Source organism: Fukomys damarensis, unplaced genomic scaffold (genome assembly GCF_012274545.1).
Source record: "Fukomys damarensis isolate Sample0158 unplaced genomic scaffold, DMR_v1.0_HiC HiC_scaffold_21, whole genome shotgun sequence".
NCBI classification, from domain to species: Eukaryota; Metazoa; Chordata; class Mammalia; order Rodentia; family Bathyergidae; genus Fukomys; species Fukomys damarensis.
Window position 1 is genome coordinate 40,504,608 of NW_022900933.1, and position 13,526 is coordinate 40,518,133.

At 52.3% G+C, this 13,526-nt stretch overlaps 2 protein-coding genes across 14 annotated transcripts in view; one reads left to right on the forward strand and one right to left on the reverse strand.

Moving 5' to 3' along the window:
- The window catches only part of Mark3 (microtubule affinity regulating kinase 3), an 89,682-nt gene extending 87,981 nt beyond the window's left edge, over nt 1–1,701 (forward strand). For 6 of the 13 annotated variants that reach the window (XM_033766839.1, XM_033766828.1, XM_033766829.1 and 3 more), the window contains one exon: nt 843–1,701. In XM_033766839.1, coding sequence (XP_033622730.1) covers nt 843–1,191 — 349 coding nt within the window. In that variant the 3' untranslated portion in view covers nt 1,192–1,701. The remainder of the gene's footprint in view (nt 1–842) is intronic. The other 7 variants (XM_033766831.1, XM_033766833.1, XM_033766834.1 and 4 more) reach the window with 5 other exon arrangements.
- A 10,296-nt stretch (nt 1,702–11,997) lies between these two features.
- Nucleotides 11,998–13,335, reverse strand: Ckb (creatine kinase B). The gene is made up of 3 exons (XM_019205009.2): nt 12,756–13,335; nt 12,460–12,649; nt 11,998–12,374 (listed from the first exon to the last, which is right to left on the reverse strand). Exons 1-3 carry the CDS (start codon nt 12,813–12,815, stop codon nt 12,196–12,198), a joined length of 429 nt encoding a protein of 142 aa, XP_019060554.1. The 5' UTR covers nt 12,816–13,335; the 3' UTR covers nt 11,998–12,195.
- Nucleotides 13,336–13,526: the final 191 nt, after the last annotated feature.

Consider the following 13,526-nt stretch of genomic DNA (forward strand, 5'->3'; position numbering starts at 1 on the left):
TCCTTGTGCTTGCGAGGCAGGTGGCAGAACCACTGAGCTAAATCCCAGCCCATGTTCATTTTTGTAACCAATCAAGTATCTCACTCAGCATTTTAGCTTACACCCTAAACTAATGGATATGCAGACTAGTCATTTCAGTTCTCTGTAGACCAGTTTCATGTTTGTTTTAGTAGTAAGATTATGTCACCTTAGTTGAGCTTTTTTGTTTTGTTTTTAGGTGGTATATCACTTTATGACCTTTTAGGGTGGCCTTGAATTCCTGGGCTGGAGTAGTCCTCCTTCCACGGCCTTTTGAATAGCTGGGGCTATAGGCACATGCTACCAGGATCTTTCTTTTTAACCATGAAACTGGAAGTTTAACAAACTAGGAGGAAAACAGTGAGGTTTATAGAGGTGACATGGAAAATGCTCAGCCCAGCTGTATGCTACGCTCCTGGGACTGTTATCAGGGAAAAGCAGTTTTAAGCTCTGAATATCGAGTCCCCGGATACACCAATCTCTATGATGGTCATTGTTAGGGGCAGCGGGGGAGCAGGGTAGAGCAGAAGGCTGGTGCCAGTGCCCAACCTGAGTAAACCCAGAGAGTGGGCTCTGTGTCTGTTGTGCTCAATGCCAAGTAGTTCTGTTTACCAAAACACTTTGATTTTGGTCAGCTCAGGGGTCTGTGGAAATTTTCCAGGCAGGTAATTTGTGTGCATGGCTTGTGCACTCTTTGTGACTGAGTTTGCATGGGAAAACATGGACATCAGTTTGATGTTTAAGATACTGCCACAGAACTAGTTGAAGTGGGAAGGTTCATTTTCCTGCACAATTAAAAGTAAAACTGCCACTGTGCATTTCAGTCGCAATGTGTCCACCGAGCAAAAGGATGAAAACAAAGAAGCAAAACCTCGCTCCCTGCGCTTCACCTGGAGCATGAAAACCACTAGTTCCATGGATCCCAGTGACATGATGCGGGAGATCCGCAAAGTGCTAGATGCCAATAACTGCGACTACGAGCAGAGGGAGCGCTTCCTGCTCTTCTGCGTCCATGGTGACGGCCATGCCGCTGAGAACCTGGTACAGTGGGAGATGGAAGTCTGTAAGCTGCCAAGACTGTCTCTGAATGGCGTCCGGTTTAAGCGGATATCAGGGACATCCATAGCTTTCAAAAATATCGCTTCCAAAATTGCCAATGAGCTAAAGCTGTAACCCAGTAATTATGGTGTAAATTAAGTAGTATCTTAAGGTGTTTTCCTGACACTGATGGAAATGTATAGAATAATACGTAGGCAATAACATCTGCATCTTCTAAATCATGACAGTAAAGTCTGAGGACTAGAGCACACCTGGGAGCGAAAGCTGGCCTTTTCTACAATGCACTACATTAAAGTCGTGTGACCTTGTGCCTCTGTCTTGTTTCCATTGCCCTGGGAATCAGCGTGTGCCACATCGGCCATGCCCCCTGAGTGTGGTGTGAGTGCAGGGGTGTGGGTAGCAGTGTGTGTGAAACATCTCCTTACACTCACAGCCAGCATTGTCACTAGTACCTCTGTGTGAGATCATTTGGTGCTAAACATTACAATTGCCAAGGAGGAAAATACTGAATTACCGCTAAAAATTAACCATAAACTAGCTGATAATTAATACAGGTTTACAGTTCATGCCTGTGGTTTTGTGTTTGTTGTTGTGTGTTTTTTTAGTACAAAAGGTTTAAATTTATAGTTGTGAACATTGCTTGTCTGTGTTTTTCTAAGTAGATTCACAAGATAATTAAAAATTCACTTTTTCTCAGTAAAATTGCATTGTCTCCTGATGCTATACTGAAGACTGAGACTCAGGCAGCCCCTCAGAGTATACCGCTTGCACCGTCAGGCTGAAAAGAAGTGAAGGGATGTGTGGGAAAGCTCAGGACCACCATCCTCAGAGTATACCCCTGTGTTTTGGGTCACTGGCATGTCCTTCCTGGGCCTCAGGCCATGTGCACCTGGAGAGTCGCCAGGTCTTGCCAGTTCCTGGTTGCTCTTGCAGTGCATAATGTACCTGTCCTTATGATTCACACACAAGTCAGACCTGCAGCTGTTTTCCAACACCTACATGGTTACGTAGTGGGTAATGAACTTGTCATTCAGTGTGACAAGTGTAATATCATGGGGAAATGGCCCATCACGTGTATTGGAGCCCTGTTTCTGGTTCTGGTTTGTTGCCTAGAGTGTAAAAGTCTAAACAGACCTTCCATGATGGATCTGTCGTCTTCCGTGGGCAAGGTGCTCTTGTTGTGTGGCACATGTTGACCACAGCCCTGTCTCCTTGCATCACCTGGTTCATGATGTGAGGAGAAATCCATGACTGCAGCAAGTTAGGGCTTCGAGGGGGTGCAGGGTTCAGGCAGGCTTATGTCAAATAGCTCTATGGGTGGGGACAGGATGGGGAGGAGGTGGCCACAGATTGCTGGCAAAGAGCATGGCAGAGGCTGAAGGCCAGTGCCCCTGTAACTGGAGCAGAGTTGCGAGGACAGATTGGACACTCGCTGGGGCTCACAGGCCACTCTGGATGATCACTTAATCCAGGGGAGGTGTTTTCAAGAGTACCCCATGCATGGGTTGTCAAAAGGCGGCTGCAGTAGCTGTTTCACATTTGTTGTAGAGGAGCAAGTAGGGAAGACCTTCAGAGGCTGTGTGAGTACCGTGGGCAAGAGGTGCCACTGGCTCAGGCAAGGGGGTGTCCACAACTAGTGCCTGATGGGTCCTGGAGACCTTTGGAAATAAGAGGCAATTGTTTTCACCTTTGGATTGTTGTGGGAGAATAAGAAAGAGAAGAGCAAGTGACTGGCTCCTGTTCTGAGCAGTGGGAAGGTTGTGCTATGAGTTGAAATGAAGGTGAGTGGGGAGAACCCCCAAGAGCAGATTTGGGTGCTTTCAGAGACCCCGGGCAAAAAGGGGAAGGAAACAAGCCAGAAGACAAACTGGGAGTCCAAAGCAGGCTGGTAGATGAAAGCCCAGTGAGGAGAGAGGGAAGAAAGTATCCTGGACATGCTGCATGGGGAAGGCTGCAGGGGGAGGTGGGGAGCCCCTGCTGCAGGCCAGCTGAGAGTGTTATAAGCTGGCTGCTCACCTGTGACCTGGCCGAGGAGCATGTCATTCTTGACTACTTTATAGTCTACATTGTGGACAGTAACCTCGCCTCTCCACCTGGTAACTTTAGAGCTAAGTTCAGGACAGCTCTGCGCACAGTGCAGGAGGTGGGGGCCATCCAGCCTGGGCTAGGTGCTCACTACCTTCACATCCGCAAAAGGCTGTAAAGCCAGGTTCAATGGTGCACACCCACACTTTCAGCCCTGTGGGAGGCTGTGGCAGAAGGATTATAAATTCTAGCCCAGCCTGGGCAACTTACTGAAACCCTGTCTCAATTTTTATTTTTATTTTTATTTTTTTTTTGGTACCAGGTGTTGGGTCCTTGCGCTTGCAGGGCAGGCCACCGAACCGCTGAGCTAAATCCCCAGCCCCTGTCTCAAATTTTAAAAAGGGCTGGGATGTAGCTCAGTTGCACAGTCCTGGGTTCAGTACCTAGTACTGGAGGAGAAAAAATGACCACTATATTAGTAATTGATGTTGACTTAATTTTAGTGACAGCATATTGGTAGTTACTCCCTTTGCCAAGGTCAGATTGAAAACTCATCCATCACAAGGGACCCTGGCCCTTCTTTCAAATTCCACATTTTTTTATTCTGTAATGAATTTTGGAAATATTCTAGCAATAATTTGAAGACTGCTGCATGTTTTCCTCCTGTGCTCCCTGGCATCTCTCAGGTGAGCTAAGGTACCTGGCAGGCTGCACAAGTGGTTTCATTTACCCCAGGGAGCAGTGTTGTTCCCCTCCTGAGAACAGTGTTAATCTAGAGAGGCCCGGCAAAAGGGAGGAACCAAGATGACTTCCTCAGGCGATTGCTGCGCAGGCTCTTAGGGCCTCCATGGCGGAATCTGAACACGACAAATCCAGGGGGATTGTTCCCACAGTTCATGTCTCAAAGTCTAGATGATGTGGATCCATCAGAAAAGTATGTGTGTGTGTCTTGCAGTGGACCCTTCCCAGGTAGCTCTGGCCTGGCGAGCAGCCTACACGGTGACCCTGGGTACTGTTCAGAGGAATGGGAAGAAGCTGTTTTTGTGAAGCTATCACTGGTCCATCCTGGAAGACATCAAGGCCTTACCTGGGAATGCTGATCTTGCTGTTCGCATTTTGGGGTATCTTGTGTTGTCACTCGTTTTCCACAGGGTTCTTTAGGTCAAGATGGGCAACTTACTCTTCTGGGTAGTGCCTTGAAGTGTAGGTTGGAGATACTCTGATCTGCTACACGGGGGTCCAGGTGTGACTCCCTGGGGGTGGAGCTCACATCACCTTGCTGGCCAAGAAAGAGGACAGCCTGACAGCAACTTGCAGGCAGTTTTTTGGTTTGGCAGCTTTGAAAGACCAAAAGCCAGGTGGTTCCTGCCAAGTGGTGCTGGAACGGCACAGAGTGTAGAAGGCTAGAGGCGGCCCACCCAGGTCTAGTGTCTAGTGTTCTGGGGGAAGGGAGGCCACAGGAGGAAATGCATTTGGGAGGAGACGCGGGTGGTGGATTGATTTTGGGGGAGTAAAGAATGAGGGTAGAAGTTCAAACCCAAGACCTTTATCTGGCCACGTGGCTCCAGGGAGCAGAAGAGACAGCAGAGGACTTGAGGTGTGGTAGACTCAGAAAGTGCATTGGCTAAGTGTGGTGTGTACAGCACACCCTGCACTTGGGAGGCCGAGTCAAGGGGATCACCGAGAGTTCAAGGCCAGCCTCAACTACATATCAAGACCCTGTCTCAGAAGAATGAAGAGCAGCTTCATTGGCTGTTGGTCAGCACTGTTTCTGAGTCCATACAGGCAGCAGCCTGTCCTGTGTGTCCCCACCTGCCCTTCAGCACTTACTTTTTGACAGAGCACACAGGGTCCAGTGTCTTGGAGGGGAATAGAGCAGGAACAGGGTCCCATGCTGGGCTTTTCCCACTGTCCCTGTGCCTGCCCTGATAATTCCCATTTCATCTATTCAAGTTAGGTGCAAACCACGCAAGTCCATGTGGCAAAGGCTGTGGCCGTGGAGTAGATGGTTCTGCTTCAGGGTAACATTTGCTATCAGATGTGTAGCTGGGGTTCAAGCATTTGAGCACCTTAGGTGTATGTGGTAAGTTTCGGCTAAAGAAAATGGCACTGGCCAGGGTGGCTGCAGTGAGCTGGTGCTTCCTCCCGGGCTTTGCCTCCCTTGAGAGCAGCATGCCTCCCTCGCACAATCCCTGGGGATCACCTTGGGGTATGGGCACATTCCATGGGCTGTGACCAAGGAAACAGGCCATGCTAGACACTTGGTATTGGCACTGGCTTTGGTGTGGTGATGCTGGTTGACTTTGGCTGACTTCCGGGTTTGCATGGCAGAACTGATGGTTAGCAGACCCTGCACATCTACCTTGCTTCCATTCCCTGATTGGCGATGGTTGCCCTGTGGCTCTTGATTGTGGGCAACTATCCTCTCACTAAGAGCCTTCACAAATCAGGCTCACAGAGGTGCTGCTCAGAAGAGGGACAGCAGATGCACTGTGGCTCTTCCCCCAGTGCCTTTTGCAACTTCCTGCTATGTCCATCCTACCCACCAAGCCCACCCTCGGAGTTATTTTAGGCCAGCCTTTCAGAGCCGATCCCTCAAGCACAGGAAAGTCTGTTGGGGCTTTGAGTGCCAGGGCATTCAGTGCTGCTCTTTCGTTTTCCTGACACACACCCAGGCTTCCTGGGCCACCCCATGTCTCCTGCTCTTGGGAGCTCCCACTAGTTGAGCCTCAAGGGTTTGGTTTTTCACTTTGGTTTCTTGTTTTCTGTTTTTGCTTTTGTTTTCTATTGGGGATTAATCCCAGGTGTGCTCTACCACTGAGCTACATCCCAGCCCTCTTAATTTTTATTTTGAGACAAGTTCTCACTAAATTGTACAGGCTGAGCTCAAACTTGTAATCCATCCTTAGCTTTCTAATGCTACCATACCCAGCAGCCTCTCAAATATTTGAACATTAACTTCAGAGTTGGAGATGCAGCTCAATGGTAGAGCACGTGCCTAGCATGGGTGAGGCCCTGGCTTCAGTTCCCAGCAAAAGTGTATTCCCTCCCTGAATATTTCTTCTTTAAGTTAACTACCCTAGTTCTTTGCAGGGGCTTTCAGAACAAGATGAAGACATTTCTTTGTTGCCTATCTCTATGCTCACTCTTTGGCAAGAATATTTTGGGTGACTAAAGGAGAAGCTACTATGTTGACTCTGGTGGTACATAAATAAAGTTGTAAAGCTCTGTCATTGAGCAACTCGGTCGTCCCAGTAAAGTGTCTGAGACAGCATGCTTCTGTTCGGACCTCAGTCCCCAGTACTCATCAGGCAGTGACTTAGCACCTGAGGGCAGAGTTGTGCCACTTCCAGACCAAAACATGGCCCTGAATGGGCATCTGCTTATCTATCCCGCATCTCGCAGAGCAGGCCACCCCCTGGGGCAGCTGCTTGTGGGCAGCTGTGTGTAGCCCTCTCCAGAGTTTCTGTCTGCTTGCGTGCGAGCTGAGGAGCAGTGCCTATAGCTGCAGCCAGAGCCCTAGCCGGAGCCCTTATTAGAGGCCCCTCACATGCTGGGCTGTGCTGCCCCAGGCCCAGCCCATTGGCTGCAACTCCTCTACCAGACTGTGAGCCTTGGAGGACCTTCTCAGCCACTCGGGCTGGGCATCCCGTTTCCCCAAGAAGCAACACCATGTACCCCTGGTCCTGATGGTGTAGAGTGAGTAGGGCACATATCCTGTTAGTATGTCATTATCGAGTTTAAGCTAAACACTGGGATTTTGCTGCAAAAGTATTCATTTCAAAAGAAGTCAGTTCTTGACTTCAGGCCAGGGGAATAGCAGACAGCACAGCACCTTGTTGCTCCTTTCTGGCCTCCAAGAAGGGAGAGGGGCAAGGCCTCTGACCCCCACTTGCTGTGACCAGGGCATCAGTTCAAGTGGTCTCTGTCAGGCCACAGGCTAGATGCAGAGCCCCCCTGACTTTCTGAGGAAGTCATAGTGTTGGCAACTAGATTTCACTATCATCTTCATGGAGGGCTCCAGCTGGCTGGCTGGTATTTTGCTGCTATATGTTGCATTCTCTGGGATAAGCTGGGCTCAAGAACACAGACCATCTGCACCAGTCGTAGCTGAGCTAGTGATGAAATGCTGGGGCCTAATTCCCCGATGAAGAGGTGGTCAGCACTGAAACAGTTCTACAGCAGGACGAAGATGGGACCACAGACTTACCCTCTTCAGGACAGCAAATGAGGACCAGGGCTTCTGACAGGAAGCCTGGGGCAGGTAGGGCAGTGTTCCCTGGAGGGCTCTTGGGCAGCTGGAATCAAAGAGCAGACATGCAAGGGAAAGCCTCACTGCTAGACACAGGGCCTCCAGAACCAAACCTGGGGCAACCTGTGTGCTTCCTTCCACCAGATCATGGAGCCATCTGCTGGGACTATGGGGGCTGCTGGAGCTTGTCTCTGCTCCTCTAAACCCCTTGCCCCTGTGAGGCCCCTGGGATCACCTGTGCAGTGGGGCTCCGATGGCTCAGCAGAAGCTGGGCCCACTCTCCCTGCTGGGAGCTGTGCAGGCACCACAAGAGTGTGTGAGGTGGTACAGACACACACCCCCACCTTGCCTTGTCACATCTCTAGGAGATGACTGGAGCATTTCATCACCTGGCCCTGTGTCACCCAGCAGCAAGGGAAGTTGAGAACGAAGGTGTAGCCACGCACAGGGCTTTGTGGCTGAAGCAGAAGCTAGAACAGCAGCCATCAGTGCCACTAAGATGGGTCAGAGTGAGTTGCTGGTATTTAAATTTGGAGTCCCTAACCCTTTAGAAGGGTTTGGAATTCAGAACTCTCAACCCAAGTAAAACCTTTGTCTTCAGGAAAGCATTGCCAGGCATGGAGGGAGATGGAAAGGGTCCCACCACTGAATGCAGAGTGGGGCGTAGAAGCCAGGGCTTTGCTCCCCAACCCACAGGTAGAAAGCCACAGTTCTCCCAGCCAAAAGATCTTCACCTGCTCCCTGAACATCCTTCAGTCTGAAGATGACTTCCTGCCCATTAAAAGGTTGTTTCCAGCCAGAAATTTAGTTTAGTGGTTGCAGCGCCTGCCTCACAAGTGCAAGGACTGGAGCTGGAAGTTAGATCCCTGGTACCAAAAACAAAAAGGCCAGGAAAAAGGTGGTTTCCAGAGCTGCGAATGCAGCTCAGCAGGAGATTGCTTGCCTAGCAGCCTAGAGTCAGGCTCCAGCAGGGTTGTTTGCTTTTTACCTGTGGAAAGGAAATTAACTTAAAATACCAGCTCTTCAGGGCACACTAGGAGACCTGCTAAGTACAGGCTGAGTCAAATAGTGCAGAGTAAGGAGTCCAACAGGCAATTGCAGCCTTCCTAAGCTGCTGTTAGGGGAAGGGCCCCACCTGTGAGGAGTCTAGACTGCTCTCAAAAGTTAAGAGCAGTGAAATGAGCCAGGACTTGGAGCCGGCTGACCCAAGGCCATTCTCTTTCAACCTTAGTTTCCCCACGTAGGAGGTGTCATTGAAATCACAGCAGACTTGAAGGGCTCCCATGGGCAGGGACACATAGGACTTTAAAAACACTGTTGAGGGGCCGGGGGTTTAGCTCAGTGGTTCCGCCGCCTGCCCCGTGAGCACGAGGACCTAAGTTCGATCCCCGGTACCAAAAAATAAAAACACTGCTGAAAAATTTGAGGGCCTTGGGTGCAGCTCGATGGTAGAACACTTGCTTAGCTTGCACAAGGCCCTAAGTTTGATCGATCTTCAGCACTGCAAAAAATAAAATTTATTTTGGCTTATATAAGTAATACATGTTAACTATAGAAAATTTGGAAAATGAAGTATAAAGAAGGAAATCACCTGTTACCCTACCACCCACAGCAACGACTGTTCTGGGGTTTTTCCATACATATTCTGTGTGGGATCTCAGGGTACAAGCTGTTTTATAACCTGTTTTTCTTGTCAGCTTTCTCGCCTGTCACCCTCTCAGTAGTTCCCCACACTGTGGGCCCCAAGGAGCAGTGGGGTTTGCCAGCCTTCTATTGTTGGCAAACAGTCCTGACCAGTTCTTGCCTATTCTAAGTAATCAAATCTCTTAATTACTTCTGTGGGGCGGTGGCACTTAAATGTCACATGTCTAGAGATATGGCTGGTGGTCACAAGGTGAGGGGTGACAGGCACTGCTGGCCATCGTGGTTGGAGGCCAAGGGTGCCACTGCAGGTCCTTAGGCACACAGGACACCACTGCCGGGCCCCACCTATATCGGTGCCTCTGTTGAAGCCCTGCACAGTAGCATCACTCCGTGCCAGAAGTCATGGCACTAACACTCCCTCCACCAGGAGCCCCCTACACACAGCCGTCCTGCCTGTGCCGTCCCTGGTGGGGTCGGGTTCTTGGTTTGAATGTACCCGCTTAAATCTGAATCCAGAGGGGAGGCAAACTTGTCTGGGAAGTTGGAGGTCTGCTCAGCACAAGCAGGTGCCACTGCTGTCCCCAAGTGGGGGAATGAGGAGCCTTCCCTCCTCCCAAACATTAACACAGCTTCCAAGAGCACATGGAACCTAGCACAGTAAGAGCAAAAGTGAAAATCAGACATGGGAGAACCATGGGCAGGAAAAAACACCAGGGCCCAGGACAGCCACTGCAGTTCTGAGCAGCAGCCAAGGAGACAGTGCTGCTCTAGCCTGGAACCATGTTCCGTAGGCCTCAGGGCAGCAGATCCGCAGCCTCACTCCCAGTTCCCTGGTAGCCAGAAAGCAAGGCCAGGACCAGAATTTCACTGCCTAGAAAAGAAGTGCCCTCCTCTCTGAGCCAGGCCCTGCTTGCCGGGTCTTCAGGACAGTGAGGAGGCCTGTGCAGGGTGCAGAATTTGAGGCTTCATCTTGTTATGCCCTTTTAGTTCCGGGCATGCTTAGATCAAGAGGGCAGACAAGAGGGGATGTTGGGGCACTGAAAGGGGGACTAGGCCCCAGCGGTGGGCCCACTTGATGGGGTCAGTGCTGCCCCATGACAATCCAGCTCTGTCATGGCTTGTGTCTCATCCCTTTAAAGCCTCCTGAGGTCATGGGGGCTTTTTCAGAGGTGGCTGGATCTAGAGTGTGTGGTGCTGGGACTACGGGTGTATGATTACTAAATAAGTCCACTGACTGGTTTGGCACCATCCTACACCCAGTATCACAGGATGGAATATATAAGGGGCAGAAAGAAGCTGCTAAGGTCCCTTGCTTACTTTACTGCCTTCTGCTTACCATGAACTGTTTCTCTGTGGAATTCCCCTCTGCCATGCCACCATGCCTTGGAGCCAGCAGACTATGTACTGAAACTTCTACAAACTGTAAGCCAAATAAAACCTTTCCTCCTTTAACTTAGTTTTTGTTTTAGTACCAGGGATCGAACTCAGGCCCTTCCACTTATAAGGCAGGTGCCAGATCCACTGAGCTAAATCCCCAGGTTTGGATCAGATATTTTGTCTCAGCAACAAGAAGCATAACTAAGGCAGGCTCTGAGAGGGCCTGACTGACAGAGGGGTCTTCTGCTGTCCCTGGGCTCTGGGATCCCCAGTGGGAGGGCAGCATGGGCACCAGTTTCAGGAGAACACAGGAAGGCAGGTGGACCAGGAAACCCTCACCTCATTGCAGGCCACATCTCTCCCTTCCATTTTCCCCCCAGTATTATGGATGGAACCTGGAACCTTTGCCCTGAGCTACATCCCCAGCCTTTTTTTATTTCTTGAGAGAGTGTCTCACTAATTTGCCCAGGCTGGGCATGAATTCACTTGTAACCTTTCCTCAGCCTCCCAGAGTACAGCACCACACCCAGCTCCCTTCCCTCCTTCTGATGGAGCTACTCATAGGAAGCCTTGTGGCAGTGACATCAGACCGGGAGCGCTTGGCCAGCCATGTCCCCAGTGTGCCTGCTGTCCCTTCCTCTGCCTCAGCCTCACTTCCAGAGTGGTTCACTTCCTGTGCTTACATGGGGTGGTTCCAGAGGCTGATTCTACACACCCTATCTCCCCTGAGTCACCCGCTAAAGTCAACAGTTGCTGGAGGACAAGAAGCTGAGAAGGAGCTGGCCTCCATCCAGGCCAACCTGGGGCCTTCCAGGCAAAAGGTAAGTTGGGAATGGGGCAGCCAGGGAGAAGCACACACAGGTCCCTGAGAGCTGTCCCCCAGCCTTTGTCCCTGAGCCTGGGATCTGAGCTGACACGTTCCCAGGGCCTAAGACATGTGAGCCATTAACTCCCATCCTGAGCTGGCAAGGATGTGGTAGCCACGGGTGGTGGCTCAGGCCCTGATCCCAGGGTGGTGGTGGAGGCCCTGGCCAGCAGGTGGCATTGCAGGCTGCTGACAGAGACAGCTGTAGGAGGTCAGCACCCAAACCCATAAAGGCTGCTGGAAACAGATGGGGAATAGGACCCTGGCCAGGAAGAGCTCACCCTCAACTGCCCAAGCCCCCTCTTGCCCCAGGATTCCTGAGGGGCTGCAGCAGGTCAAGACCCAAGGCGCCTGCAGCAGGCTGGGAGGGGCCGGAGAGCTGTGCCTACGAGGGAGCAGGGGAGCCTGAGGTGGAGCCAGGACGGAAGGAAGCAAGGACAGATGATTTAGGAGATGAGTAGCTGCTGGGGAGCAAAACACAAGGGAGCTGGGGAGATGCCTGGGATGGAAGCTATCAAGTGTCTGGGCTCCTGCCATCTGGCACCTCACCCTGTGGATGGACTGAGCAATGCGAGGCACCACCCCCAGGCCAGATGACCTTAGATGCTCAGGCTGCTGCTCCTCACTTGTTTCCTCCTGCCCCCTCCCCGAAGTGACAAGGGGTTGGATAGGGCATAGCGGGGACCCCTGCCATCTCAGGCAGAGAGGCACCACTGGCTGGCTTCCCTGCGGAAGGAGAAGCACCACTCAGACACAGTGCAGGCCAAAACCCTAGTTTATTTCAGCATCAGCAGCAGCTCAGCCATCAAAAAATAAACTCTACCCAGGGCGATGGAAGTCTTTACAGAGAGGCTAAGGGCTCAGCCGCCAGGCGGCAGAATCAGGGGCACATGGCGGGCATTGCCCAGGGCAATAAGTTAGGAAGCAGCAGGCTGGTGGTAGTGTGGGCCAGGCTTCACTTCTGGGCGGGCATGAGGTCATCGATGGCCTGGCCCTGCTCCAGCCGCTGCTCCATTTCAATAAGCAGCTTCACCCCATCCACTACCATCTGTACCAGCTCCACCTCCGAGAAGCCCAGGCGGTCAGCATTAGAGACATCGAAGACCCCGCCCACGGCAGCTGTGTCCACACCGCCTGCAGATGGAGGGCTGGCCAGGTCAGCGGTGCAGAGGACATGTGCTGGGTGAGGAGGGGGCCACCAACACCACCCACCTCTCACCTGTGCCTCGCTTCTGCAGCCGAAGCCTCTTGAGCACCTCAGGGAATTTCTCATGCTTGCCCAGGTGGGGAAGCTTGATGTGCACACCTGCCCGCAGCCCAGTGCCCAGGTTGGATGGGCAGGTGAGGATGTAGCCCAGGTGTGGGTTCCACATGAACTCATAGTTCTTAGACTTGAACAGAGTTTCAATCTGTGGGTGCAGAAGGGGTGTGAGGGGAAGGCTGGCTATGGAGGTACACAGGGCACCCCCATCCCACCTGAGCTCTGGGATCCTCTCCCCCCACCGCTGGGCTGACCTGGGTGAGGCCAGTGCAGAAGCGGGTGAACACCTCCTTCATGTTGCCCCCCTTCTGCATGGAGATGACCCGCAGGTGGTCCTCCTCATTGATCCACACCAGGAAAGTCTTATTGTCATTGTGCCTGGGGGAGGGGTCAGGAAGGCCAAGGCTCCTACGTGGTACTGAGGATTGAACCCGGGCCTTGCCCTTGCTAAGCAAGGATACGTTACTGCGCTAAGCTCCAGGCCCCCTTTCAGGAATTCAGTCTCCCACACAGCACAAAAGGCGTCCTGCAGGGGACCCCAGCCCCATCAGCACTGGGGAAGGCGGAGTGCCAGGACACTTCACACCAGCACACCCCGACATGCCAGTCGCGCGTGCCTGTGGTGCGAGCAGACCAGGTCCCCACTTAGGCGGCGAGGCAGTAGTCAGGCCAGCCCTGGGGATGGGGCCCTGCGGAGGGACTCGGAGGAGGGTTCTGCGTCACCAGCATCTGGCAGGGTCCCGGGAGAGCGGGGGTGAAGAGCCGAAAGAAAACAGGCTGGGCTCCCAAAGGAGGTTGGAGGAGACGCCAAGGAGACAGCTCAGGTAGGGCTTCCGCAATGGCGCGGAGGGGGCGCCCGGACCGGGAACCCGCCGGCCTTTACGTCACCAGCCTGGCAGGGTCCCGGGAGAGCGGGGGTGAAGAGCCGAAAGAAAACAGGCTGGGCTCCCAAAGGAGGTTGGAGGAGACGCCAAGGAGACAGCTCAGGTAGGGCTTCCGCAATGGCGCGGAGGGGGCGCCCGCGG